General features: G+C 42.8%; 2 protein-coding genes across 3 annotated transcripts in view; both read right to left on the bottom strand.

The window, feature by feature from the left end:
- The window catches only part of LOC132821941 (autophagy-related protein 16-1-like), a 50,231-nt gene extending 47,967 nt beyond the window's left edge, over positions 1–2,264 (bottom strand). Inside the window, exon 1 of one of the 2 annotated variants that reach the window (XM_060834937.1) lies at positions 2,050–2,264. In XM_060834937.1, the coding sequence (XP_060690920.1) occupies positions 2,050–2,149 (100 nt within the window). In that variant the 5' untranslated portion in view covers positions 2,150–2,264. The remainder of the gene's footprint in view (positions 1–2,049) is intronic. The other variant, XM_060834938.1, reaches the window with a different exon arrangement.
- A 4,962-nt stretch (positions 2,265–7,226) lies between these two features.
- On the bottom strand, positions 7,227–26,774 carry LOC132821614 (uncharacterized). Its single transcript, XM_060834290.1, has 6 exons — positions 26,706–26,774; positions 21,622–21,706; positions 17,739–17,844; positions 15,276–15,349; positions 11,492–11,743; positions 7,227–9,498 (listed from the first exon to the last, which is right to left on the bottom strand). The coding sequence occupies exons 1-6, from the start codon at positions 26,758–26,760 to the stop codon at positions 8,511–8,513; spliced, it is 1,560 nt and encodes a 519-aa protein (XP_060690273.1). The 5' UTR covers positions 26,761–26,774; the 3' UTR covers positions 7,227–8,510.

Here is a 26,774-nt window from a genome sequence, read left to right as displayed (position 1 = left end):
GTCTGATAGAATACAATTTTGGAAATTAAATAAGAAAAGATTGCCTTATCACATATATGTTAGCAAACTTCAGTCACCAGTTGAAGACAATCTTGGGGGGATATGGGGGATTTCCATTGGTAAAGCATTCTAGTTAGTGCTCACAGTGTGTTCCGAATCCAGCCTTGAGTAACTGTGTGTGGAGTTTGCACATTCTGCCCATATCTGCATGGGTTTTCTCTGGGTGCTCCGGTTTCTTCCTACAGTCCAAAGGTATGCAGGTTAGGTGAACTGGCCATGCTAAATTGCCTGTAATATCCAGGAATGTGCAGGCTAGACGGATTAGCCAATGGGAAATGCAGGGTTACGGGGATAGGATAGGAGGGTGGATCTAGATGGGGATACTCTTTGGAGGACTGGAGTGGACTTGAAGGGCCAAATGGCCTGCTTCTACACTTAAGGATTCCATATGATCAGGTGCAGTGCCAGACAATGTTAATCTCCTCATTGTTAGGATGAGATGGCCAGAGTATTATAATATAGGTGAAGATCCTCACAGACAACAGAAAAGCAAAAGGACGTAAAAAGAGATGCAAGATTGACAAAATGAGCATTATTCAAGCATTGAACAGATTGTAAGCTAAGGGACGCAGAGCTAGAGTGTTTGGGCAACTGCGACAACCTGTTTAGGTTCAAGCAGCGCAAGTGCACGCATGTAAAATTGTGGAAGTTGGTGGGCTGAGCAGTGAAAGTGTGAAGTGGGGGAGGGAGGGTATTTGGCAAATAAGATTTAGGCCATATTAGTACTTACTCCCAACAAAAACAGAAGTTCTAATTCCACATCCTTTTGCTGCTTTCTTATCCCAAGTTGTAAGCATGGTCTCCAGCACATTCTCTCTCAAGTACTATCAGGTTCACTTTTGAAAGGCATATTTAAATCAGCCATCAATTTCAGTTTCAGGCTGTGACCTGTTCTCAGCACACCAAGACTGGCCCTCCTCCAATCAAATATATTTGAATCTTGATTATGGAAAGGACAAGACACAGCTAGCCTAATTTTATGATATGATCACTGTCCCCAGATTTTCCTCCACTGACTCGATGTACTTTCTGATTTTTCAGAACCAGCAACGCCTTCTTTGTTCCAAGGTAGAAACACACTGATCCACAAAATTCACACTTTAGAAACTCTCTCCACTCTGCACTTTATATTATCTGGTCTACAGGTGAATGGTTGAAGTATTTAATTGACGTACAGCTGAGTAGTGACAAAGTGCAAATTAGCTCCTCTATACTTTCCCCAACCACTCAGTGAGTCATAGCACTGGAAACTAGATGAAGGATTCAGGCACTGATGAAAGAGTCCTTAGTGGCTCAGGGGTTAGCACTGCTGCCTCACAGCGCCAGAGACCTGGGTTTGATTCCACTCTCAGGTAACCATCTGTGTGGAGTTTGCACATTATCCTCGTGGGTTTCCTCCCACATGTTAGGTGGATTGACCATGCTAAATTGTTCAGAGATGTGCAGGTTAGCTGGATTAGCCATGTCCCTTACAGGGACGGAGGAGGAGGGTGGTCGGTGTGGACTCGATGAACCTACACTGTAGGGATTGTGAGATATTATTACAGACACCAGCTTGAGGCCTGCCTTCATGGCAGAACTATGATGCTCTGGCGATGACAGAGACCCTGGCTCAGAAAGAAAAAGACAGGGCTGGGTCCTAAATATTCCTGGACACCAGGCTTTCAGGAAAGATAGAGAAGTAAAGAAAGGACGGGATGGTGAGTTATTAATCTGGTGGGAGGTTACAATGCTGCAGAGGGAGGGACGGAGGGAGGATGCCCTACAGGGGTCAAGGACACCATCCATCTGCTTGTCCAGTGGCTCACACTGTGGGCCCCGCAGGAGCCCGGGGCTCGAGTTCGCTGCAGCGCCGACACCGCCCCCCCTTCCCCCCAAGGGATGCTCAGAACCGCCAAGGCAGCCGTGGCGTCGGTGCTCAGGCCCAGCTCCAGGTGCGGGCCTCGCTCCGCTCCGCTCCCCTCAGGCCGGGCCCGCATTCACACTCACACGCCTGGATCAGCTCCTCGAAGGCCTGGCGCTGCAGCCGGTCCCGGAGCCGCAGCTGCTCGCTGATGTTTCTCCTCCAGCCCTGCGCCGCCGCTGCCATCTCTCTCCCTCTGTCCGGCCGAAGCCGCGCTCTCCGCTCCCGCTCCGGGACCAGCGACGGTGCCTCTCACTAACGCGGGCCTACTGAGGCTGCACATGCGCAGACATGAAGTGCTGGGCCATGCCCCCATCGCTGCGCCGCCATGTTTGATAAAGTCGCCAGTTGCCATATTTGATCAAGGCACCGCCAGCTTCAGCCCAGTGTTTACCCTACCACTATTCACAGATGTGGAGGTGTTCGTGTTGGATCAGAGTGGACACTATAGCTTCCACCTTCAAATAAATCTGTTGGATTATAACATGGTTATGTTAACTTTGACCACAGAATTACACAGCGCCTCTATTTGAAATCCACATTGAGTTTCCTCCCACTTCACTGACCTGTTGCTCCCTCACGGCAAATTTGGATTCCTCTTCATTATAACAGGGTTAGAGATCAGCTGTGGCACAGTTAGTAGCACTCTTTTTCTGAATCAAGTCCCACTTGAGGGCTTGAGCACAAAGAAAAGTCAATACTTTTCGTGCAGTACAGTTGGAGCTATCATCACATAGCTGACACCTTCGACCCAAGTGCCATTAGCCTCCTTGAATTGATGCAGAAGCTCCTATGTACAAGTACGTCCCACAACTCAATTCAAAACATTTGCTCTTGAATTCTTTGCCTGATCTGCCAGTAACTCTACTCTGTGCTGCCTCATCTGGAACTCAGACGCAACATGATAAATATTAGGTGGATATAAGTTCTTCAATTCATTTACATTCACTTGGACAGTGTAGCACTCTTCCGTGTGGGATAAGGTCAAGTCACTGAGGTTGGGCTTGAACCCGTAACTTTCCAACTGAGCCAAAAAAACAATGCTTTTTCTTAATTATCAAATGCATGAAGTGGCTTACTTTCACACTACACTGGAGATGTGTCAGGTTACTGTACTTAGGTAGGTCCTGAAGAAGGGCTTATGCCCGAAACGTCGATTCTCCTGTTCCTTGGATGCTGCCTGACCTGCTGCGCTTTTCCAGCAACACATTTTCAGCTACTGTACTTAGGTAACCAGGAGCCATTAACAATAAAGACAATTACTAACAAAATAAACTTAATATGCATTTTCACTATGGAATATTCTCTTCATTTGCTCCTTATCTGTGATTTAATGATAAATTCACAAACAATACTGTGCTCCTGAGATAAGAAAAGCCAATACTTGCCCTAACTGAAGTACACTCTATGCAATAATTCATTCAATTTGTTGAGGGATATTTCTATGCAACTGTTTTCCAATCCAAAAGCTCAACTAAGTAATTCCTGAATTTACCTTACTAGACCTTCCAATTCGTGCCCTTGGCCTGACATTATAGCTGAGTCAATATCTTCAATACATCGGATTATATCTATCCAGACTTAACATTCTAACCTCTAATCCTGTTGCTGATCAGACATTTATCCAGCTTTTCAACACCTGTGAATCAACACTTCATTAGTGGCATATCACACAAACCCATGGTCCCAAGAAGAAGTCTTTTCTCATATATGTTTATGCTCCACACAAGCCTCCTTCATCGAATTATATTAACAAACCCTACTCCTTTCTCCCTAATGCATTTATCTTGATTCTCCTTGAGGTACCTATGCAAAGTGACTTAAATACTCCATATGGTATCAAATTCCACGTTCTATCCACGTTCTGTGGAGAGATTCCTCCTGAATTCCAAATTGGATTTTGATGACTCTCAAATTTATGATCCCAAAGTTTGGATTTCCCCAACAAGTGGAAACATTTTAAAAGTTATCTACTAACCTTTGACTATCTACTAGATCATCTCTCAATTTTCTCATTTTGCTAGAATATTGAAAGAACATAATTAGCAGGAGAAACAAACAGATTTGTTCTCTCTGTTCAGTTTTCCTGATAATTAGTCCTTTTAGCATTGAGAAACCAGGAGCATGTCTCCTCCCTATAATGACATAAAAACATAAAAGATGAGCTGAAAACTAGTCATTTGCACACATCCAGCATTCACAATATTATACATGCATAGAATCTAGACATGCTTAAGTAGGCCATTCAGCCCATCAAGTCCACACTGACCCTCCAAAGATCACCCAGACTTACCCCCCCCCGACCCTATCCCCATATCCCCACATTTACCATAGTTAAACCACTTAGCCTACACGTCCGTGGACACTATGGGCAATTTAGCCTGGCCAATCCATCTAACCTGCCTATCTTTTGACTATGGCAGGAAACCAGGGATGCAGACATGGAGAATGTGCAAACTCCAAACAGCCACCCCAGGGTGAAATTGAACCTAGGTCCCTGGCACTGTGAGGCAGCAAGGCTAACCACTGAGGCACCGTGCTGCTACATGCCCACTGCAAAAGTCTTTGTAAATCAAATTGATAATTACAGCAGCAATTATTGCTAGTGTCATTTCTGGGATGTGCAGTGATCAGGTCAGTATCCTCAATCACCAGTTGTGTCAGCAGCATTATTTTATATCTATTGACATGGTGGTAAGTGATTACATTACTGGTCAACCGTTAGAATTTATTGAGAGCAAGAGCCCATCAAATATTTCCACCAGGCAAACACATTAATTCAACCATATTGGCATGATTCCAGTATGTGAGACTGACAGTAAAGTGCACAAATAAAAGTTTTTAAAAAATCAATCAGGACATAGATAGTACTTATAACCAATATTTTCCAGCAAGTGTTAATGTGCACTTTAACGTTAATGTCAGTGTGTATTTTTTTCATAATGGGGGCATGTTTCCAGTCGAGGCAGGGACTCATGTTGGTAAAAGTTGTTGTAATTATCTGGACAGCCTGCTTGTGCATCATCCAAGTGGCCATTTTAATTCAAAGACAGACAGTAAATGGTGACTAGCTACTTCAATACAATCACATTCTAATTGGATGTTACAGGTCTGAACCATCTTCTGGTTATAAAAGGTTTACAGCTGAACTGTGCTGCCAGGCCAATAAAGATCTGTAACAGATGTTTGCCATGACTGGAGTTCTCTCACAATTTTCATTTTTCTGATTCAACAGAACCCGTCACAACTCTGGAACCCATTTTACATTTATCTGGATACAGCTGAGGGTTCAACAACACTTTTTTATTTTGCTTTCAGAAATAATTTGAAAGTATTAGTGTAAGTTTAACACTCAGCTGCTGTTTATCTGTTAACTTGCGCCTATATAAGTTAGCCCCTTGTAATAAACTCAAATTGCAGCTTTGCCTGAAATTACAGAAGGTCTTTTTCTGCCAAATACTTGAGACCAATACATAGCTCACTAAAACAACTGTTCATCTTGCTGCACATTAACTCATTCATTTCATGCGCAAAGTTATAAGTTTCAATTTGTTGTGTGTTGGACAGTAATTATGGAAGCTGATTGTTGCTGTGAGTGTGAATGTAAGTACTGTATAGGAGGAAACCTAAACTGCACCCCTGGCTGGGGACCCTCTGCACAAATATGGCTTATTAAGTCCATCCAAAAGATGCCTGTGAGGCATCAGTTACTAGGAGCAACAAGTCTGTCAACCAAATAGCCAATACAACTTAATTATATAGGAATGTAAGAATGGACAGAGGAGCAGGTTGTTGGTTCCTCAACCCTGCTTTACCATTCAATAAGATGGAATGATCTGGTTGTGGCCTCAACTCTATTCTAGTGCTTAACCCCATACTTCATTGTTTGTAAAACAAAATCTATCAAATTCTGTCTTAAAAATATTCAACAACAATGTCTCTAATACTGTACTCTCTGGGAAGACAATTCCACAGATGCTTGACTATCACAAAAAAAAATCTCTCTAAAATGGGAGACCCCTTTATTTTTAAACTGTGTCACCAAGTACTTGTCTTTGCCACAAGGAGATACATGCTTTCATTATCCACCTTATTGAGCCCTCTCAGGATCTCATAGGTTTCAATAATGTCAGCTCTCATTCTTCCAAATTCCAGTGGATATGGGCTCAATGTATCCAACGTTTCCATGTCCCAGCAATCAGCTGAGTACCAACTCTGATCTGCTTGTAATACCATTATGTAAGACCACCAAAACTGTATGCAGTACTTTTGATGTGATCTCATCAATAACCTATATAACTGTAACAAAACTCCCCTACTTTTATATTCCATTCCTCTTGAAACAAATGATACATTACATTTGTTTTCCTAATCATTTATTGTCCCCATATACTAACATTTAGGGATGTGTGTATCAGAATACCAGATCCTTCCATACAGCAGAGTTCTGCAATCTTCCCCTATTTGAATAATATGCCTTTCTAATTCTTCCTGCCAAAGTGGATACTTTCATATTTTATCATGTATACTTGGCCAAATTGTTGCCAACTCACTTGACCAATTTACATCCCACACAAAATCATTATGTTGTCATCAAAGCTTACTTTCCTACATATCTTTGTGTCATCTTGTGGGCGGCATGGTGGCACTATGGTTAGCATTGCTACCTCACAGTGCCAGAGACCTGGGTTCAATTCCTGCCTCAGGCGACTGACTGTGTGGAGTTTGCACGTTCGCCCCGTGTCTGCGTGGGTTTCCTCCCACAATCCAAAGATGTGCGGGTCAGGTGAATTGGCCATGCTAAATTACCCGTAGTGTTAGGGGTAAATGTAGGGGTATGGGTGGGTTGCGCTTCGGCGGGTCGGTGTGGACTTGTTGGGCTGAAGGGCCTGCTTCCACACTAAGTAATCTAATCTAATCAGCAAATTTAGCAACAAGATACATTTGGTCCTGTCATCCAAGTTATGTATAAATAAGTTGTTAGGAGTTGATGCTCCTCTCACATACATCTTGCCATCCTGACATTTCCTGTTAGTTAACCAATCGTCTACCCCTACTAATGTCATCCCCTACAGCAGAAGCTCTTATTTTGTCTTGTGTAGCAATAACACTTGCCATACTAACAGCTTCATTTGTTTAAATGGTTTTGGAATCAATGTTAAACCTCCCACTGTTTGAAGTCGGAATCTTACTTCCTCAGCATCAACAGTTCTACACCAACACTAACACAGAGATCATAAAGAACATGTGGTTTACAGCAGGATTAAAACACTGCACTACTTTATTGTGTGAAGTGGAAACAGCATCAAACATGAAGTTGTACAGTGCAGTTTGCTTCACACCAGCCGAGACTGTTCTACATACTCTATGGTATAATACTGTCAATATCTCAGCCCTTATAAGGGTGAACTGATCCATTTAAGTTGCAGTTGTGGTGCTTTTCAATTTAACATAATATCTGGCAGTTAATACACGCAATACAGTCTTTGGTACTGAATTGATCATCTCTTTTAAGCCCTTACAAACATTAAACCCAGCCAACTTACTGATTTAATTGTACTAAATGCTAAAATGTAGCCTCCACTGGACTCAGTTACTTCTTTATTATTGTAAGTATAAAAAAAGGCTTCTCTAAATAAATTAGCAGAGTTTTGTTTTCTATAATAGGACTTTTTTTATATTCTGACTACTGTGTAGTATACAATGTGTCTCAGATAAATATATAAAAACATTTGAGAAATCAATTCAGTCAGAAAACAGAAAGCATTAGAGATACACCGTGGGCGGCACGGTGGCACAGTGGTTAGCACTGCTGCCTCACAGCGCCTGTAGACCCGGGTTCAATTCCCGACTCAGGCGACTGACTGTGTGGAGTTTGCACGTTCTCCCCGTGTCTGCGTGGGTTTCCTCCGGGTGCTCCGGTTTCCTCCCACAGTCCAAAGATGTGCGGGTCAGGTGAATTGGCCAAGCTAAATTGCCCGTAGTGTTAGGTAAGGGGTAAATGTAGGGGTATGGGTGGGTTGCGCTTCGGCGGGTCGGTGTGGACTTGTTGGGCCGAAGGGCCTGTTTCCACACTGTAAGTCTAATCTAATCTAAAAAAAAATCAGTGAAGTATCTTCCAGATGTTGATGTTGTGGTTGGAATCAAACACCAACAATTTGCACTCGTAGAGAGTCATTAAAATAGTATAAGGTCCAAAGTTGGTTCACAGAAGAATAACCAAACAAATTTTATGCCAAGCCAAGTAAACAGGTAGGGGTATTAAGATTGGTGGCAATTAGAGAGGTAGGTATTAAGAAATGTCTTAATCAGAAGGACAGAGACAGAAGGTCTGGTGAAAGAGCTTGGGACCTTGGAGTCTGAAGGCACAGCCACCCATCAAAATGAAACATCTTCACAAGACCCTGCTCTCTTGGCCTCCTGATTTTTAAGTTCCAAGAAAGGTCCATTAGAGGGTTAATCTTTACAGGTACAATTTCAGCATTTTTCAGTTTCATTTCTTTTTTAAAAAAAACCTTTCTTTGTATCATCAGCAAGACCCTAATGTCTACCTCAGGAAAGTTGCCACTGCAGTCTGCATTTCCTGTAGCATGCACAGCATTGGCTCGTAAACTCCCGATGGTCCTTGCAGCTGAAGCCAGTTTCCCAGCTTGCTCACACACTCTAACACCTCGTTATTGGTGATGACAGGGGCTATGCTTGGTGACCTTCTGTCAGCCTCACGCTCTTGCACTTTGATCTCCAGGCGGGGCCTCTTGGTTGTCACACAACTGTCCTCAGATTTGGGCTGCATGCCAGGAGGCTCCTCCTGTTTTGCTGGGAGCAAGTGAGGACAGAAATTAGTCGAGTCAAGGTCGCCCCCGGGGAGTCTGGGACCCAGACAGATTGCATGCTTTTTCAACTTGTCTCCATGGTGTGGGTCAGCACAGGGAGTCTGCTCCATGCCCCCATAGGCCCGATACAGCATTTGGATTGCATCGAGCAAGGTCACATTGTGGCCAATATCAGTGACTCTGGCCTCGGCTTCAGGTCTCTCAGGAGTCAGCCCATTTGCCACAGAGCCATCACAATCGTGCCGCTCGTTGGGGTCCTTCTTAAAGACAATGTTGTTCCGAGCTTTCCATCGCGAGAGCCATCCATCAGTTGGCTCAAAGTCATTGTGATGTAGCTCCTCCGCAAACTCCTTGGCCTTTGTCTTTAGCATGGGGCCAGAGATGCGGACTCCTTCAGCCACAGCGTGCTGGAACCACAAGAGAAGAGCGTCCTCCACCTCAATGTCCTTCCCCTTCCTCTTCCTCTTGCGGTTGGGATTGGCGTTCTGTCGCCATTCTTCCAGGATGCTCTCCCTGTTCTGGCTGATGCGTCCCACCTGACTCTTGGAGATGTTGAACATCTTGGCCACTGAGGCGTAGGAGACTTTTGGGCCTTGCAGAGCCATGACAACCTTCACCTTCTCAGCAAGTGGCAGATCTGTGCGCTTGTGATTCGTTGGCATCGTGGGCAAGGTTCCAATTCTTCCCAGGAGGATAAATGGTCTGCCATAAAAAGAAGCAGCAATGAGATTTTGTACAGTGAATGAGTATCTGGATAATGACAAAAACAGTAAGGAATAAATTACACAAACAAGAACAGATTTTAAATACACTGCAAGAAACAATTGGCATGAGGCAAACTAACAGCAAGGAGTGGTGTAGTGATAATTATACCAGACTCATTGTCCAAAAACCCAGGCTAATGTGTTCTGAGGACATGTTGATGTTTAAGTTCAGTAAAATCTGGAATTAAAAATTGGTCTGATAGCAGCCATTGTTGATTGTTATAAACATCCCATCTGGTTCACGGAGGAAGAAAATCTGCCATCCTTACCCTACATGTGACTCCAAACCCACAGCCAATGTGCTTGACTCTTAATTGCCCATGAGGCTTCCTGTCTTACCAGTCGCTTACTGTCTCCGACTCTGGTATACCAAGCTGCTATGCTATAAAGTACCGGCTTCAGCAAGAAATCAATGGACTAGAAATACAGAGAAAATTGCTGAAAATACCTAGCAGGTCAGGGCATCTGTGGAGAGAAAAACAGATTGAACCTTTCAAGTCATGGCCTTTCATGACGACCTGCTGAATATTTCCAGGAATTTTCATGTTTTCATTTCAGTTGTGCAGCATCTACTGGATTCTGCTTTTCATTCAATGGACCACCAGTGGTTCAGCCAGATGACCATTTGCTCCAATCTATATCAGAAGCCAAACTGGCAAGCGAAGGCTCACAAAACAAGTAAGAGTACAGAAAAGTTAAAACAGGAAGTCTTGATGAGCTGGCACGGAAGTGTTTAAAGGATAAAAAAATTCAATGTTTTCTGAGATCCTGGGAATGAAGGAGTAAGAGCAGTTGTCAGTGTAAATTCTACATCCATTGCGTTTACTATATCCAGGAAGAGAGCACTTAATGGGCTTTCACTTGAGCACAAACAAAAGAAAATAATAAGGAAACAGTAATAAAAACAAAGCAGTGGAGAAACTGAGCAGGAACGGAATGGGTTTCTGCAGTGGTTTGCTTTTAATAAGGAAACGGAGGTGTATGCCTGTAAATGTTTCACTCTTCAAATAAATATAAGAGTAAGTAAACAGTACCTCCAATATCATCCATCACCAATTAGTTTTTAGAATAAAACGGTCAGAATACTAGGCTGAATTCTGGGCAGTGAGAGTCAGATAGAAGCAAGATCATGTGAAGTTGCTGATTTCAATCAAAAACGAACAAATAATTCAAGTTCAAAGGAGATCTGAACATCACTGCATTGATCAGGGACAGGACAGGAAGGAAAGGAACTAAGAGATGGGAAGCTGCAGTTGAGAGAAAAATAACATATATCAAATTCACAGAATCTCAGCGTAGAAACAGGTATTTGGCCTAACAGATGAAACTGGTTCATGCCATCATCATCGCACTCTATAGATAACAAAGTTCCTTCATCTTATATTCTGTTCAGGAATGCAGGAGAAATTTTAGAAGATCAGAGATTAGGACTCAAGCCTTAAACAGCATGGGCCATGACAACCTTCACCTTCTCAGCAAGCGGCAGACCCGTGCGCTTGTGATTCGTCAGCATCATGGGCAAGGTTCCAATTCCTCCCAGGAGGATAAATGGTCTGCCACAAAAAGCAACAACAATGGGATTGCTCTGCAAAAAGGTGTCAAGCAGAAAGGATTCGGTTTACTTTACAAAAGAGGAAAGTGAGCTCCATACTTTAGCAACAGACAAGATAGTGAGGCCAACAGTGAGAACTCAGGACAGTGCCTCAAAGGGAAGGGGAACTGTGGGCTTGCGGCAGATATTGAAAGGCTTCATCTTTTAAACATGGGAAGAAACAAAATTATGAAGTGATTGACTAATTACAACGTTGTGAGTCAGCCATCAGACTGAGAGGGATGGAAAATACAAAATTTTAGCAATTGCTTATCTCCCCACCTATTTTACTTTTCACACGACAGCAGTAAAGCAAGTGCAATTGAATTGTAGCATTTACCTGGAGTCCTTTTCATTCTCTGTACTCAGCCTCTTTGTGTCCTGTGTTTTCTCACTCATCCACCGTGTGATTAGCTCACGGTTCTCATCAGCCATCTTCTGCAGTCGTTCTTCAAGGGTGCTGAATGTGATGTGGAGAGTGTTGTATTCATTTTTCAGTATGTGATTGGCTCGCTCCAAGTCCTGCAGGTTAGTCCGCAGCTCCTGGCATTCCACCTCCAGCCTCTTAATCCGTTTGTGGTACTCTACCATTCTGAAACACAGTAGGATGCAAAGTGCAGGTTTACTTGGGTAATTTACAAAGACTGCATGTGTTCAGCAGGTGGATATGTCTCACAATTACATTGGACAACAGGGAGGCTACAAAAATGGGGTAAAGATACAAAATATCTCTGAGAGTGAGAGTGGATTTATCTGTGATGGCCATCACAATCACAACATTTCACACATGACCCCACTTGGGGTCCTGATCTCCACCTTGGGAAGACTTGGCTGAAAGAAACTTAATAACACATCCGATTTCAGGAGTAAGAGAAAATACAGGTGCAGGGAAACAGTAAGAACAAGGTTCACCCATTTGAATGTAAGACCACAAGATGTTAAAGAACAGAGTTATCTCCTTTGATTTGAAGCTACGTTTCCAGCATACACTGTGTATTCCAACTTTCCTTTAGCCCTTTAATACATGAGCCTCCAAATTTCCTCATTTATAAAATCCAATCTGCCATTGTTGGTCTGAGTGATTCTGACTGAATATATCAATACAAAAATCAGAAACAATTCAAAGTGTGAAATAAGCAGAGAGCTTCTGCCATTGAAGGATTTCAAATGAAAGCACGTAATTATAAGATAAAATTCAAAGGATTTACAGCAGAGTCAAGGACACGGTTTAAAGATGAATCATGGGTTGCAGGATTGTACTATCATAGAGAGAGATATTCTCTTTCAGTTCAATGCAAAAATACGCTCAATTGCAGGCAGATGGGCATCTAAATATCCTCTCTTCAAATCTAAAATGAGTCTGACTCTAATTTGCCCACTAACGAGCCAGTGGTCTTGGTCCACATAGGTACCAACAACATAGATAAAACTAGGCCAGAGGTTCTGCTAAGGGAGTATGAACAGTTAGGAGTTAAATTCAAAAGCAGAACCGAAAACATAATAATCTCGGGATTACTACCTGAGCCATAAGCTAATTGGCACAGGACCAATAAGGTTAAGCATGGCTCAAAGATTGGGGTGGGAGAAATGGGTTTGAATTCATGGGACATTGGTACCAGTACTGGGGAGGAAGGGACCTGTTCCGATGGGACGGTCTTCACCTGAACCATGCTGGGACCAGGGTTCTAGAGAATCATATAACTAGGGCTGTAGGCAGGGCTTTAAACTAAATGGTGGTGGTAGTAAGGGGCAGTGGGGACAGCTCAGTTCTAAGGGAAATTAGAAAACCTGAATTAAAGGAGGTAAGAGTGCAGAACTCAGGAGAGGTTATTAAAATCTCCAGGCCAGAGTGAATGGGAAGGGTTAGCAACCAAACTTCAAGCACACTGGACAAACAAGCAACAATGAGAAAAGGGAAGGTTGATACAGGACTGGAGATGTTATACCTGAATGCACGCAGTATTAGGAATAAGGTAAATGAACTTGTGGCACAGATTGAAATTGGCAGGTATGTTGTGGTGGGCTTCATGGAGATGTGGCTGCAAGGGGATCAGAATTGGGAACTGAGTAATCAAGGATGTACATCCTATCGAAAAGATAGGCAGGTGGGAAGAGGGGGTGGGGTTGCCTTATTAGTAAGAACTGAAATTAAATCAATAGTAAGAAATGAAGTAGAGTCAAATGGTGTAGATTCTGTGTGGGTAGAATTGAGGAACTGCAAAAGGTTAAAAAAACATAGCTGAAGTTATGTACAGGCCTCCAAATAGTACTCAGGAGCTGCAACACAATATATACCAATAGATATAAAACATGTGTAGGAAAGGTAAAGTTAAAGTTTGAGTGATCATGGGGGATTTCAATATGCAAGTGGACTGGGAAAATCAGGTTGGTAGTGGAATGCAAGAAAAAGAATGTGTGGAACGTCTATAAGATGGATTTTTGGAGCAGCTTGTGATGGAGCCCAATAAGGAACAGGCAATATTAGATATCGTGTTATGCAATGAGGCTGACTTGATAAGGGAGCTTAAGGAGCACCTTCAGAGGCAGTGATCATAATATGATTGAATTATTCTGCAATTTGAGAGAGAGAGAGAAAATAGAATCAGAGATAATGGTATTTCAGCTGAATGAAGGCAAATACAGAGGCATGCAGGAGGAAGTGGATAGAATAGACTGGGAGGGGAGCCTGGCAGCAAAGCCATAGCAATGGCAGGAGTTTCTGGGAGTGATTCAGGAGACACGGCAGAGATTCATCCCGAGGAAAAAGCAGCATGGTACAGGGAGGATGAGGCATGACTGACTAGGGAAGTCAGGGATAGCATAAAAGCAAAATAGAAAGCATATAATGTGGCGAAGGGCAGTGGGAAACTAGAGGATTGGGAAGCTTACAAAGACGGACAGACAGCAACAGAAAAAAGAAATAAGAAGAGAGAAGGTTAAAATGAAGGCAAGCTAGCCAGTAGTATAAAGGAAGACTAGGAGGTTCTTTCGATGTATATAAAGGGCAAAAAAGAGGCAAAAGTGAACACTGGACCAACGAAGAATGACGGTGGGGAGATTGTGGAGATAATAGGGTCCTTCTCAGGATGACAGCCAGTGACAAGTGGTGTTTCGCAAGGCTGTGTTGGGACCACAACTTTTCACTTTATACATTAACAATCTAGCTAAAGGAGCTGAGGGCATTCTGGCTATGTTTGCAGATGATACAAAGATAGGTAGAGGGACAGGAGCATTGAGGAGGTGGCGAGGCTGCAGAAAGATTTGGACAGGTTAGGAGAGTGGGCAAAGTAATGGCAGATGGAGTACAATGTGGAAAAGTGTGAGGTCATGCACTTTGGTAGGAAGAATAGAGGCATGGACTATTTTCTAAATGCGGAAAAGATTCAGAAGTCTGAAGTGTAAAGAGACTTGGGAGTTCTAGTCCAGGATTTTCTCAAGGTAAACTTGCAGGTTAAGTCAGCAAAGCAAATGCAGTTAGGAAAGCAAATGCAATGGCGGCATTTATTTTAAGGACTTGAATATAAAAACAGGGATGTACTTTTGAGGCTCTGTGAGGCTCATTTGGATTCAGACCACATTTGGAATATCGTGTGCAGTTTTGGGCCCCATATCTCAGGAAGGATGTACTGGCCCTGGAACATGCTCAGAGGACGTTCGTGTGAATGGTCCCAGGAATGAAAAGCTTAACAAATAAGGAAAGTTTGAGGATTCTGGGTTTATACTTGATGGACTTTAGAAGGATGAGGGAGAATCTAATTGAAACATATAGATTAGTTAATGGCCTGGGCAGGGTCGACATTGGGAAGATGTTTCCATTGGTAGGAGAGACTAGGACCTGAGGGCACAGCCTTCGAGTAAAGGGAAGACCTTTTAGAATGGAGATAAGGAGAAACTTCTTCAGCCAGAGAGTGGTGAGTCTATGGAATTCATTGCCACAGAAGACTGTGGAGGCCAGGTCATTGAGTATATTTAAAACTGCGATAGAGTATCAATGGGATCACGGGTTACAGGGAGAAAGGGGGAGAATGGGGTTGAGCAACTTATCAGCCATGACTGAATGGCGGAGCAGACTCAATGGGCTGAATGGCCTAATTTCCACTCCTATGTGTTATGGTCTAACTTACTTTGCCTCGTTGGTCAAGATTTCTCTATCTTTTTGCTGCAGTCTGCTATTGAGTTCGATCATGCTTTGTGTGAGCTGGGCAAGAGAGAAAGGAGAAAAAAAAATTAATTACAAGACCCCATACAGTACAAAACCATGGCATCTACTGTGTGCATATTTTAATTTATTTAAATAAATCCAATCAATTATGCCTAACTGTTAAGGTACATTTAACTGAAGTAAATGAAGCAACAAAGCAAGAATGATGGATGGGGGTGGGAATAACGTTCACTTAAGTAGTGACTGTTTGAATCTAAAACCATCAATGTTATGAAGAGTTGTAAGGCAAAATGTGACACGTGATTTTGACTGGCAAAAAAAACAGTAACAAGGAGGAATAAAATTAATGTCATTAAAAAACATTAAATGTATTACTTAATTGAAATGCAAACTGGGGCAACAACCTGTTGTTAAAACACTTTTCCATTCTTTTGAAGTGGAATTAGGTAGTTTATCAAAAAGAGGGACATTGAAGGATACAGGCAGCAATCAAAGCAATAGGAGAACATGGCTCAAGTGCAGTCAAACACCAGAACAGACATTATGGGCTAATGAGCTATGTCTGTACTGTAATATTACGTTCTACAATGGGCTGTTTCTGTGCCCAAACTTTCTGTACAAGCCTCCCTCCACCATTCTCTAATTAATAGGACACTTATGCTGGCCCAAGGTAGCTACCACCACAAATAAATACCCCAATCAGCAATCCATCTTTTTCAATGCATGGCAGCAGGGGAGACTGCTTGGCCGATGCTAGCAAAGGAAATTTATCATCCTGACCTGGTTTGGTCTGGTCTGCTAGTGAAAAGGCAATAAATGTTGGCTATGCTGTTCATGCACACAGCCCTTTAACAAATTTGTTTTAAAAATATGCTAGGATTTCAGGAACACTCTAAATTCTAATATGTTGATTTCTTACACATTGTACTGACAAAGATCCAGATATGTTTTGCCACTGTTGAACTTATGTCTCTGACACAAAATTCCTCAATGAAAGCTAAAGTTAATGTGGGACAACACAACAAAGTATCTTTCAACTCAGGAGATCAGCTTTCAGTCCATCAGGCCCAGGTTGGCTCTTTGTCAAAGCCATGCAATTAATCCATTCCACCATTCTTTCCCCAGAGCCCTGATTACTTTATTTTTTCAATTCCATTTTTAATGTTATCTGCTTCCTCTGTGCTTTCAGACAATACGTTCCAGATCATCATAAGTCACAGCATAATAAAAATTCTCATCTTCCCTCTGCCATCCTCTGAGCACTGACCCTCCTGCCAATTTTTCTTGATTTCTTCTACTAAAACTCTTCATAAATTTTAACAGCTCTATTAAATTTCCATCGTAACAGCTGAGTTCTAGGGATAATAATTCCAGCTTTTCCAGTCTCAATCCCTCATCGCTAGTCCCATTCTGTTAAACCTCTGTACCCCCTCTAAGGTCATGACAACCTTCCGATAGTATATTTCCCACAGGTGGACAATGTTCCAGCAGAGGCTAAACCAGCAATCTAAGAAAGTTTAATGTACTTTCTCCTGAAGACATCAAGGCAGAATTCTTGTATATTATATGGACACAGCTTCCCAATACTCAACCTCTGCCTCAGTGTCATGGTCTTCATCATTTTAAACTTTGTGTGGGATGGTTACTCCCTCACAGTTCACAAATACACTTGAGACTTGACCTCACCTCGGGGAGCTTGTCTCTCAGTGTCATCACACACACGGGGGCCCAGTGGTTAGCACTGCTGCCTCATAGCGCCAGAGATCCCGGGTTCAATTCCCACCTCGGGCAACTGTCTGTGTGGAATTTGCACACTCTCCCCGAGTCTATATGCGTTTCCTCCGGGTGCTCCGGTTTCCTCCCACAGTCTAAAGATGTGCAGGTTAGGTGAGTTGGCCAGGCTAAATTGCCCGTAGTGTTAGGTAAAGGGGTAAATGTAGAGGAATGGGTCTGGGTGGGTTGCTCTTCGGAGGGTCGGTGTGGACTTGTTGGGCTGAAGGGCCACTTCCACACTGTAAGTAATCTAATCTAATCTAATCAACACTGAGGTTGCAGAAACTCATTATAAATAGGGATTTGATGCAAATACCAGAAGCAGAAGAACAGTAGGTCAAAGGTAGAGATGATTCCTGAACCAGGAACAGCAAATGATCATAACAAGCAATGAAATTGGCCTTGCTGGCCTAGGATAACAGAGGGACTTTCTGCTGATAAGCGACTGTCAAATTACAGAACATCAGAGCTTCAAGGGAGATGAAGAACCACAGTTAAAGCTGTAGGAATAAGGACTCTGGGGCTACACAGCTTTAGTCATGACCTTCCAATCTATTGAAGAAGAGATTCAGGTATTCAATCGCACCAAATAGCAAAACTGTGCAGCTGAGAGCTACTGCAAAGAACCCTGACCGTTGGGGTTGACACCTACATCTCCGCGATTTTTGTGAAACTCCATCAACTCATCCTGTTGCTGGATCCAGGTCTGAGTGCCTTTTTGCCGCAGTATTTCATGCTGTGTCCCCTGCAGGGCTGGTCTAATATGTGGGAGGGATAAAAATAGACATGTTAATGGTCAGAGTGAAGGTTTTTACGTAATCAAGAACAGGTCTCAGCTGCACCATGCTTATACACTAGCAAAGGAAGACTTAATACAACTCTTTATACTACATGAGAGAATGGCTGGCAGGTTGACTGATTGGGTAAGGCTTTGCTATGAAGAAAGCAGTGATGTACTACACGCTCCCAAGCTCCAGGGAAATCAAAACTGTTGAGAATGTTTGAAATTTGGCATTCTTCCATTTGTGTTGATAAATTAAAGATGCAAAACTTTAGAAATGTGTTTCTCTTTTCAGCAACAGGGAGATTTGATATTTTGAATGACTTGAGGATTTGCCAGGATCTGGAATCCTGACAAGGTCAAAAATCTCCCTGAAGAGATAGCAAATGATGATTCCGTAAGTAATTTGAAAATGAAGTAAAACAAGGATGAGGAACTTGCAGAGTAATGATAAAAAAGATGGGCATGCCAAACCAAGCAAGGCTACTCTTTCAAATAACCAGCATGTGAATGGCAGTCAAATGGCATCTGCCTACATATGAATGAGGAACAAGAGTAGTTTCGGCCTTTCGAACACTCCAGCCTTTAATAAGGGTTGACTGTAATCACAAATTCACATTCCCACCTATAACTGATAAGTTTTCATCCCTTGCTTAACAAGAATCCATTCATCTCTGCTTTAAAAATATTCAAAGACTCTGTTTCCACCATCTTTTGAAGAACAACATTCTTCTGAGAGAACATCTTGTCTCATCTATTTTAAACAGATGACTATTTTTTTTTTAATGACTCAGAGTTCTAGTGCTTTACTATAAGTACTATGATTCATCTATTCCTATGAATTCCTGGATTTAGATCCTCAGCCACCAAAAGGCACACAGACTAATTACAGCACTAATAATATTTAAATATTATGTGCTACAGGAAAGGGAAATGTTTGTGGATGTCTGAGAATGAACATAAAACGAGCTTGAGAGATACACAAAGTATGGTATACTGGAGACTGATAAATAGGAACACAAGAGATTAGATTAGATGAGATTACATGCAATGTAGATTAGATTAGATTAGATTACTTACAGTGTGGAAACAGGCCCTTCGGGCCAAAAAGTCCACACCGACCTGCTGAAGCGCAACCCACCCTTTCCCCTACATTTACTCCTTTACCTAACACTATGGGCAATTTAGCATGGCCAATTCACCTGACCTGCACATCTTTGGACTGTGGGAGGAAACCGGAGCACCCGGAGGAAACCCACGCAGACACGGGGAGAATGTGCAAACTCCACACAGTCAGTCGCCTGAGGCGGGAATTGAAACCGGGTCTCTGGCGCAGTGAGGCAGCAGTGCCAACCACTGTGCCACCGTGCCGCCCACTTTAAAAATACAGAAAGGTTTGCGAGAGAAAGAAACACATGCAAAACAGTGAGACAGTGAGGTCACCAGAGAAGAGCTGATGAGCAAGTGAGAGGATGCCAGATACAATTCTATTTTGCCAGTATTTATTCTGACTTATCCCACTTAGTTTCTCTCAAGCCTTGTAAATCTGTGACCAGTCACCCTGCTTTCAGTTCTTAGTTTCATCCTACTTTATTTGCCAACAGAATTAGGAACATTAACCAAAGTTCTTTTCGAATAGTCAAAGCAAAACTACTGAGATTAGCAACTTGAGGGGGCATTTGTTCACATAGCAACAACTGCATTGCCAATATATTTCTTTCTGGTGCTTGTGAAACAGTCTGAGATGTTCCGATTTCATGACAGATGCTGTGAAAATAGAAATTATTGTCTTCGTCCCATTCTTCAAGATTGCAATTCCAAAATTTGCCATCGCCTTCCATACATAACTCGAGGAGCCATGCTATCATCTGCTCTGAGACAGAAAATGTCAGCAGACACTTCCATCATGGAGGAATGACGCTGGAGCTGCTTTCCCTGAACATTGAAGGCTGAGAGGTGACCTCAGAGGCTTATAAAATCATGAGGGGCATGGATAAGTTAAATACACAAAGTCTTTTCCATGGGGTGGGGGAGTCCAGAACTAGAGGGCATAGGGTTAGGGTGAGAGGGGAAAGATATAAAAGGGACTTAAGGGACAACTTTTTCACGCAGAGGGTGGTGCGTATATGGAATGGGCTGCCACAGGAAGTGGTGAAGGCTGGGGTACAATTACAACATTTAAAAGGCATCTGGTTGGGTATATGAATAGAAAGGGTTTAGAAGGATATGGGCCAAGTGCTGGCAAATGGGACTAGATTAAATCGGGATATCTGGTTGGCATGGACGAGTTGGTCCAAAGGGTCTGTTTCCGTGCTATTTCCATCAGAAATTTCTTTGAATGTACAAATTCCAGCAGGAACAGGAGCTGAGGTTAATATTTCTAACCTTTAACTAGTAGCTTTGAGGCTAATTGTCATGTCTCGATTGCCACTTCAGTGGGGATCAACACAGTAGCTTAATTTAGCATTGTCTTTATCCAACAGAATCAACTGTACAACATTCAGACACAAAGTCAAACGGGAATCAATCTATATAACACTTTTAACATAAATTGTCTCAACATTCTTGGATTTCAGCCACTTATAATCTCTATCAAGGATCTAGATGAGAGGCCAACTGTATTACTTTCAAGTTTTCTGATAGAACAAAGTTAGGTGGAAAGGTAAGCTGAGAGGAGGATACAAAGAGGCTGCCAAAAATATAGACAGGTTAAGGAAGTGAACAAGAATGTGGAATATAATAAATGTGAAATTATGCACTTACAATGGATCTTGCTAACACTGTATCTGGAGGACAGTCTACAGGTTTGATCAGCCTATCTTATCCAAAGAGGGAGTGTGCTGGAAGCTCAATGGACTGGTTCCTGGCATGAGGGGTTTGTCCCAGGAGGGGGAATTGAGTAGGTTAGAGTGGAGTTCCCTAGAATTTAGAAGAACAAGAAGTGATCCAATTGAAATACATAACATTCAGGGTAAATGCTGGGAGAACGTTTCCCCTGATTGGAGAGTGTAGACCTTGATGTCACAATCTCAAAATAAGGCACTTGGCATTTTCTGCGGAAGAGTGTGGAGGGATTCATTAGAAGTTTGAGAAGCTTTGAAATTCTCAGCCCCAGAAGGTGCTCAGTGATAGAGTCCATTCGACAGATAGATCAAATAGATTTTTGGCATACCAAGGAATACTTGGACAGTGCAAGAATTGAGATTGAAAATTAGCCACAATCTTACTAAATGGCAGAGCTGGCCGGAATGGCCTTTACTTGCTCCTAATTATGTACTAGAGCATAATAAAACAAAACCTGACATCAGGAAAAGGCGTATTACACTGTATGGCCAAACCCCTATTCAAGGCAATATGTTATAGGGAATGTTTTGAGAGCGAGTGAGTGAGAGATACAGACAGAGACAGGCACAGACAGAGAGAGAAGGCAGTTTAGGTATTGAATTCCAGAGCTCAGGGACTAGATTGTTGAAGGCACAGCTGCCTGTAATGGCTCAGAATAAGAAAGTTAAAATCCAGTCAGGAGCAGACCACTATTATAGCTGCCATGATGGAAATATAAGAGGAACAATGCCCAAATACATAAACTCTGAAGTGTGAGAATGCTCTCCTATCTGTAGGGGTTTCCTAAGTGGCTATTCATGGATCACAGATTAAAATTTTAGATTTTTACCATCCTACCTCAAGACTCCATGGTATGAATGCATCACTATAATGACATGGAGGCATTACAGCTTGTACACTCCTGACATACCTGATAGTTTGGAGGTCACATTTTTCAACCCGAAGTCTGTCAGTCAGAGCTGCCTGCAGATCGCATTTGTCCAGCAGCTTACCATCTACAATAAATGTAAAACATGAGCAAAACAGAGTTAGTATGATGTCCACTGCTCTCAAGAGCATTCAAATAGCTTGCCTACTATCACCACAGGCTGACTTACCAAGTCAAGATGTGGAGGTGCCGGTGTTGAACTGGGGTGGACAAAGTTAAAAGTCACACAACACCAGTTTATAGTCCAACAGGTTTAATTGGAAGTACAAGCTTTCAGAGCACTTGGCTTCATCAGCACTAGTTACCAAATGAAGGAGCAGCACTCCGAAAGCTTGTACAGCTGCACTTACAAATAAACCTGTTGGACTGGTGTTGTGTTATTTTTAAACTTTACTGAGTCAAATCAGTGATCCAAGTGACACTGCATTAAACAGCTCAGGATCCTACATTTGATGCTTGTTCCGGAGAAGTCATTGCACAGACTCCAGCATATTTAGATTCGATTAAGTTTTATTGCCACTTCTACCTGGATGCAGAAAAATAGTGAAAAGTGCAAAGATATTTCAACACGTTCTATCATGACTAACAACCCAAGAAATGATAGGTGCCCTCCTAAACGGATACAGCTACTGCCTAAAACACAGAGAACATAAGTTGTTCAGTTTAATCGTCTGTACCCAGCTTTAGACCATATGTGGATCAAGTGTTGGAAATTCAGCTGTTATCCTCAATGCATCTAAACTATTGAGGGGTGAAGTCAGGATGAATGGGAGGGAAGAGCTCCCTATCGTTATCTGGTGTTGCTCCTAAAAATTGGTGGGAAACAGCATGATCAGACTCGACTGTCAGGCTCCTAGTGTTTAACAAGCTGTTGACACACATAACAGGCAGCATCAATTATAAAGACATGGTGGAGGGGGCCTGGGGCATTGTAAGACCTCCCTCATTAAGAGGCAGATTAGCAGCTTCAGGAGAAACATGATGGGGTAAGGGGAAAAAATCAATTCAGGTCTTCCAAGGACTTTCACCTATCTAGCCTGGTATATGCCTGACTCCAGTCCAACTCAACGTTATTATAATTTGACATAAAAATTATTCTGCTCTAAAGAAGGTAGCCAATGAGAGTTACCTTCCTCATGTAGCTCACCTCCTAAAACAAATAAATCACAGCTCCTAAATTAAAACTACCTATCACGACTGAATAGTCCTAATGGGCTACACCAGCCACACAGAAGCCTAACCACTCAGACTCTAGAACCTGTTGTAGCATCTTCCACTCCATCTAATGCTAGAGTGATTGATTATGTCTGAACCGAACTGTGGCAGATAATGTTTTTACTTAGAGCCAAATGAAATAATAGCTACATGATTCCTATTACAGGATAACTCCAGGAGAAACACGAAAAGCAGGATTCGCTGATCTGGCATGCCTACTGGAGGAGCTCATCAGGTCTGGCAGCAGGAGATTTATGAGAAACAGAGTTAACGCTTCAAGTCCAATGTGATTCTTCTTTGGATTTGTTTCCAAACAAGACATGAAAACACTAACTGTTTCACTCTCTATAGATTCTGTAGAACTGCTAAGTTTCTCCATGACATTCTGTTAATATTTCAGATCTCCAGTGCCCACAGTGCTGATCTGGCACTGCCTGCAGACAGGGGTTGCTTGCCCAGTGAAAGAAGATGGGGTAGATGGAAAAATCAGTTCAGACCCGACAGGTCTAAAGGGTTTATCATGTCAATTCATCATGTCCAATGAAGGCAAGCATACCGAATGCCTTCTTGACCACTCTATCCACCTGTGCAACCACCGTCAGGGTGTAATGGACCTGAACTCCCAGATCTCTCTGTTCATCAATTTTTCTATTTACAGTATAGTTCACTCTAGAATTAGACTTCCCAAAATGCATCAATTCACATTTGCCTGGATTGAACCCCATCTGCCACTTCTCTGCCCAACTCTCCACTCTATCTATATTCTCCTGAATTCTTTGACAGTCCCTTATACTTTCAGCTACTCCACCAATCTTTATGTCATCTGCAAACTTACTGATCAGACCAACAGTGCCCTCTTCCAGATCATTAATGTATATCACAAACAACAGTGGTCCCAGCGGAACAGTGGAACACCACTAGTCACCTTTCTCCATTTTGAGAAACTCCCTTCAACTATTACTCTCTGTCTCCTGTTGCTCAACCAGTTCTTTATCCCCCTAGCTAGAACACCCTGCGACTTCATTTTCTCTATTTGTTTACCAAGGGGAACCTTAGCAAACGCCTTACTAAAATATACATATATAATATCTACAGCCCTTCCTCCACGTATCAAGTTGGCCACTTCCTCAAAGAACTCTATTAAGTTGGTAAGGCACGATCTACACCGTACAATACCATGTTGCCTATCACTGAGAAACCCATTAATTTCCAAATATAAATTAATTTTATCTCTCAGTACCTTCTCCAGCAACTTCCCACAACTGATGTTAGGCTCACTGGTCTGTAGTTACCTGGAATAGGTAAAAACAATGACTGCAGATGCTGGAAACCAGATTCTGGATCAGTGATGCTGGAAGAGCACAGCAGTTCAGGCAGCATCCAACGAGCAGCGAAATCGATGTTTTGGGCAAAAGCCCTTCATCAGGAATAAAGGCAGTGAGCTGGAAGCATGGAGAGATAAGCTTCCATCCAAACAAACAATGTACTTAAATATATGAAAGATAAGAAAGGAAAAATAAATAAACCTTACCTTACAGAGTCCTTTCTCTTCTGGTAGAGGAGGGTGGGCAGGAGAGAGACACTACGTATGTAGTATCTCGGGTTTAGCCACTGCCCAAATTTATACTAAGTCCTTACCTTCCCTGCAACTTCCCTGTCTCCAACGTCACCTCCGCTCTGTCTCCTGCTGCTCCTGGACAGGAAAAAAGCCTTAGGCTTCGAAGGTAAGAATTTATACTGTTCTCTTACCTTCCCGGCAACCTTGTTGTCTCCAACGTCACCCCCATTGTCTCCCACTGCACCCGGACAAGAAAAAGGCCGTGGGCTTCGAAGGTAAGAATTTATACTGTTCTCTTACCTTTCCTGCAACCTCCTGGTCTCCAACGTCACTCCCGTTCAGTCTCCCACTGCTTCCGGACAGGAAAAATAAATGCCATCTGTTCAGGGAATACAGCTACATTTGACCCAACAATTTACCCCATATCATTCACCTGACTTTTCAGTGACACCTGGCTCAACTTTTATTTGTCTGATAAATTACAAACGAAAGTAGACTGAAAATTTAGAATACACAAGTTGTTAAACACTTAATCAAGCTGTTCAGACATCCTATGACCCATTTTCAAGGCAGGTGGAACTTAAACATAGACTTTTTGACTCAGAAGAAGTGACAGTACTGCTGTACCAAAAGACCCTCGCTGAGCAGAATGAATGTTTTATTCTCAAATCACGTTCTTGAGACATCTGGGGCAACTGGACAAATTGCGAATGTCACTTTGAAAGTTTAGTAACAATCTTGGAATTTGCAGATGTCATTTTGAAAGTTTAGTAATAATTTTAGAATTCCATATTTCCACCACATGGCACAAAAAAGCAGAATGGTTTCTCCAAAGATCTAGAATGGTCAAACTCCATAGCCCAAAAGGAGGGTTGTAATGTTTGCTAGGGATTGGGGATGTGCTTAAGATGTTTGCTATGATGTGGAGATACTGGTGTTGAACCAGGGTGGGCAAAGTCAGAAGTCACACAATACCAGGTTGTAGACCAACAGGTATATTTAAAATCACAAGCTTTTGGAGCGCTGCTCTTTCACCAGGTATAGTTATTTAGTGTGATTTCTGACTTTGAGGTATTTGCACACTGTCAGAAGGTGGATCTGAGTGAGCAGGATACATTGAGGTGCAGTGGGTAGTGTCGCGTCCACAACTGCTCCAATCCGTGTGAAGGATGGCAGCAGCTGGCTCTGCTCTCTCAGCATCACGAGCAGAGTCCACACAGTTAAGGGTGGAAAACCACTACGGACAAAACCTGGAAAATTTCTGGGACAGACTCCTCAAAGTATTTGAGTAAGGGCTCACAGAGATGTACAGCACAGAAACAGACACTTTGGTCCAACTCGTCCATGCCGACCAGATATTGGTTCATATCCCTCTAAACCCTTCCTATTCATATACCCATCCAGATGCCTTTTGAATGTTGTAATTGTACCAGCCTCCACCACATCCTTTGGTAGCTCATTCCTTACATGCACCATTCTGTGTGAAAACGTGGTCACTTAAGTCCCTTTTAAACTTTTCCCTTCTCATTCTAAACCTATGCTCTCTAGTTCTGGACTCCCCCACCCCAGGGAAAAGACCTTGTCTATTTATCCTGTCCGTGCTTATGATTTTATAAACTTTCTATAACCCTTCAGCCTCTGATGTTCCAGGGAAAACAGCCCCAGCCAATTCAGCCTCTCCCTGTAGCTCAAATCCTCCAACCCTGGCAACATCTGTAAATCTTTTCTGAACCCTACAAGTTTCACAACATCTTTCTGATAGGGAGGAGACCAGAATTGCACGCAATATTCCAACAGTGGCCTAACCAATGTCCTGTACAGCCGAAACATGACCTCCCAACTCCTGTACTCAATACTCTGACCAATAAAAGAAAACATACCAAACATGTTCTTCACTATCCTACCTATCTGTGACTCCACTTTCAAGGAGCTATGAACCTGCACTCCAAGGTCTCGTTGTTCGTCTTCTAGCACCACTCTAATCTAGACCCTAACTTCCAGCATCTGCAGTCCTCACTTTTGCCTTTTGGGAGTGGATGTCAATCCCATGCGAATCAGGACGAGGGGTTTTGAGCAGCTCAAAGAGAGTGATTATCTTCACATGTTAGTGAATGGATTTGTAATGTTGGGTTTTGAGCAGCAGTTGGGGCTTGGCTGGAGGTGGGGGTGGGGTGTGAACCGGGGAGAGTTCAGCTCAGGGTCAGACAGGAGTGTCCGGGAGCCCCGTCCAAGCAGAGAGGGAGAGTAAGAGTGCGACAGGCGGCCTGTCAACCCAGCCCGACCCGGTACCTACAGGCCCCGAACAGCGCTCCCAGCGACTGCCGCTCCAACCGCTCCCGCTCCGCCATCTTCCCCGGGGTCC

This window comes from Hemiscyllium ocellatum, chromosome 13 (genome assembly GCF_020745735.1).
Source record: "Hemiscyllium ocellatum isolate sHemOce1 chromosome 13, sHemOce1.pat.X.cur, whole genome shotgun sequence".
Taxonomy (NCBI): Eukaryota; Metazoa; Chordata; class Chondrichthyes; order Orectolobiformes; family Hemiscylliidae; genus Hemiscyllium; species Hemiscyllium ocellatum.
The sequence above is the reverse complement of the archived record's forward strand: the minus strand, read 5'-3'. Positions and strand labels throughout refer to the sequence as shown.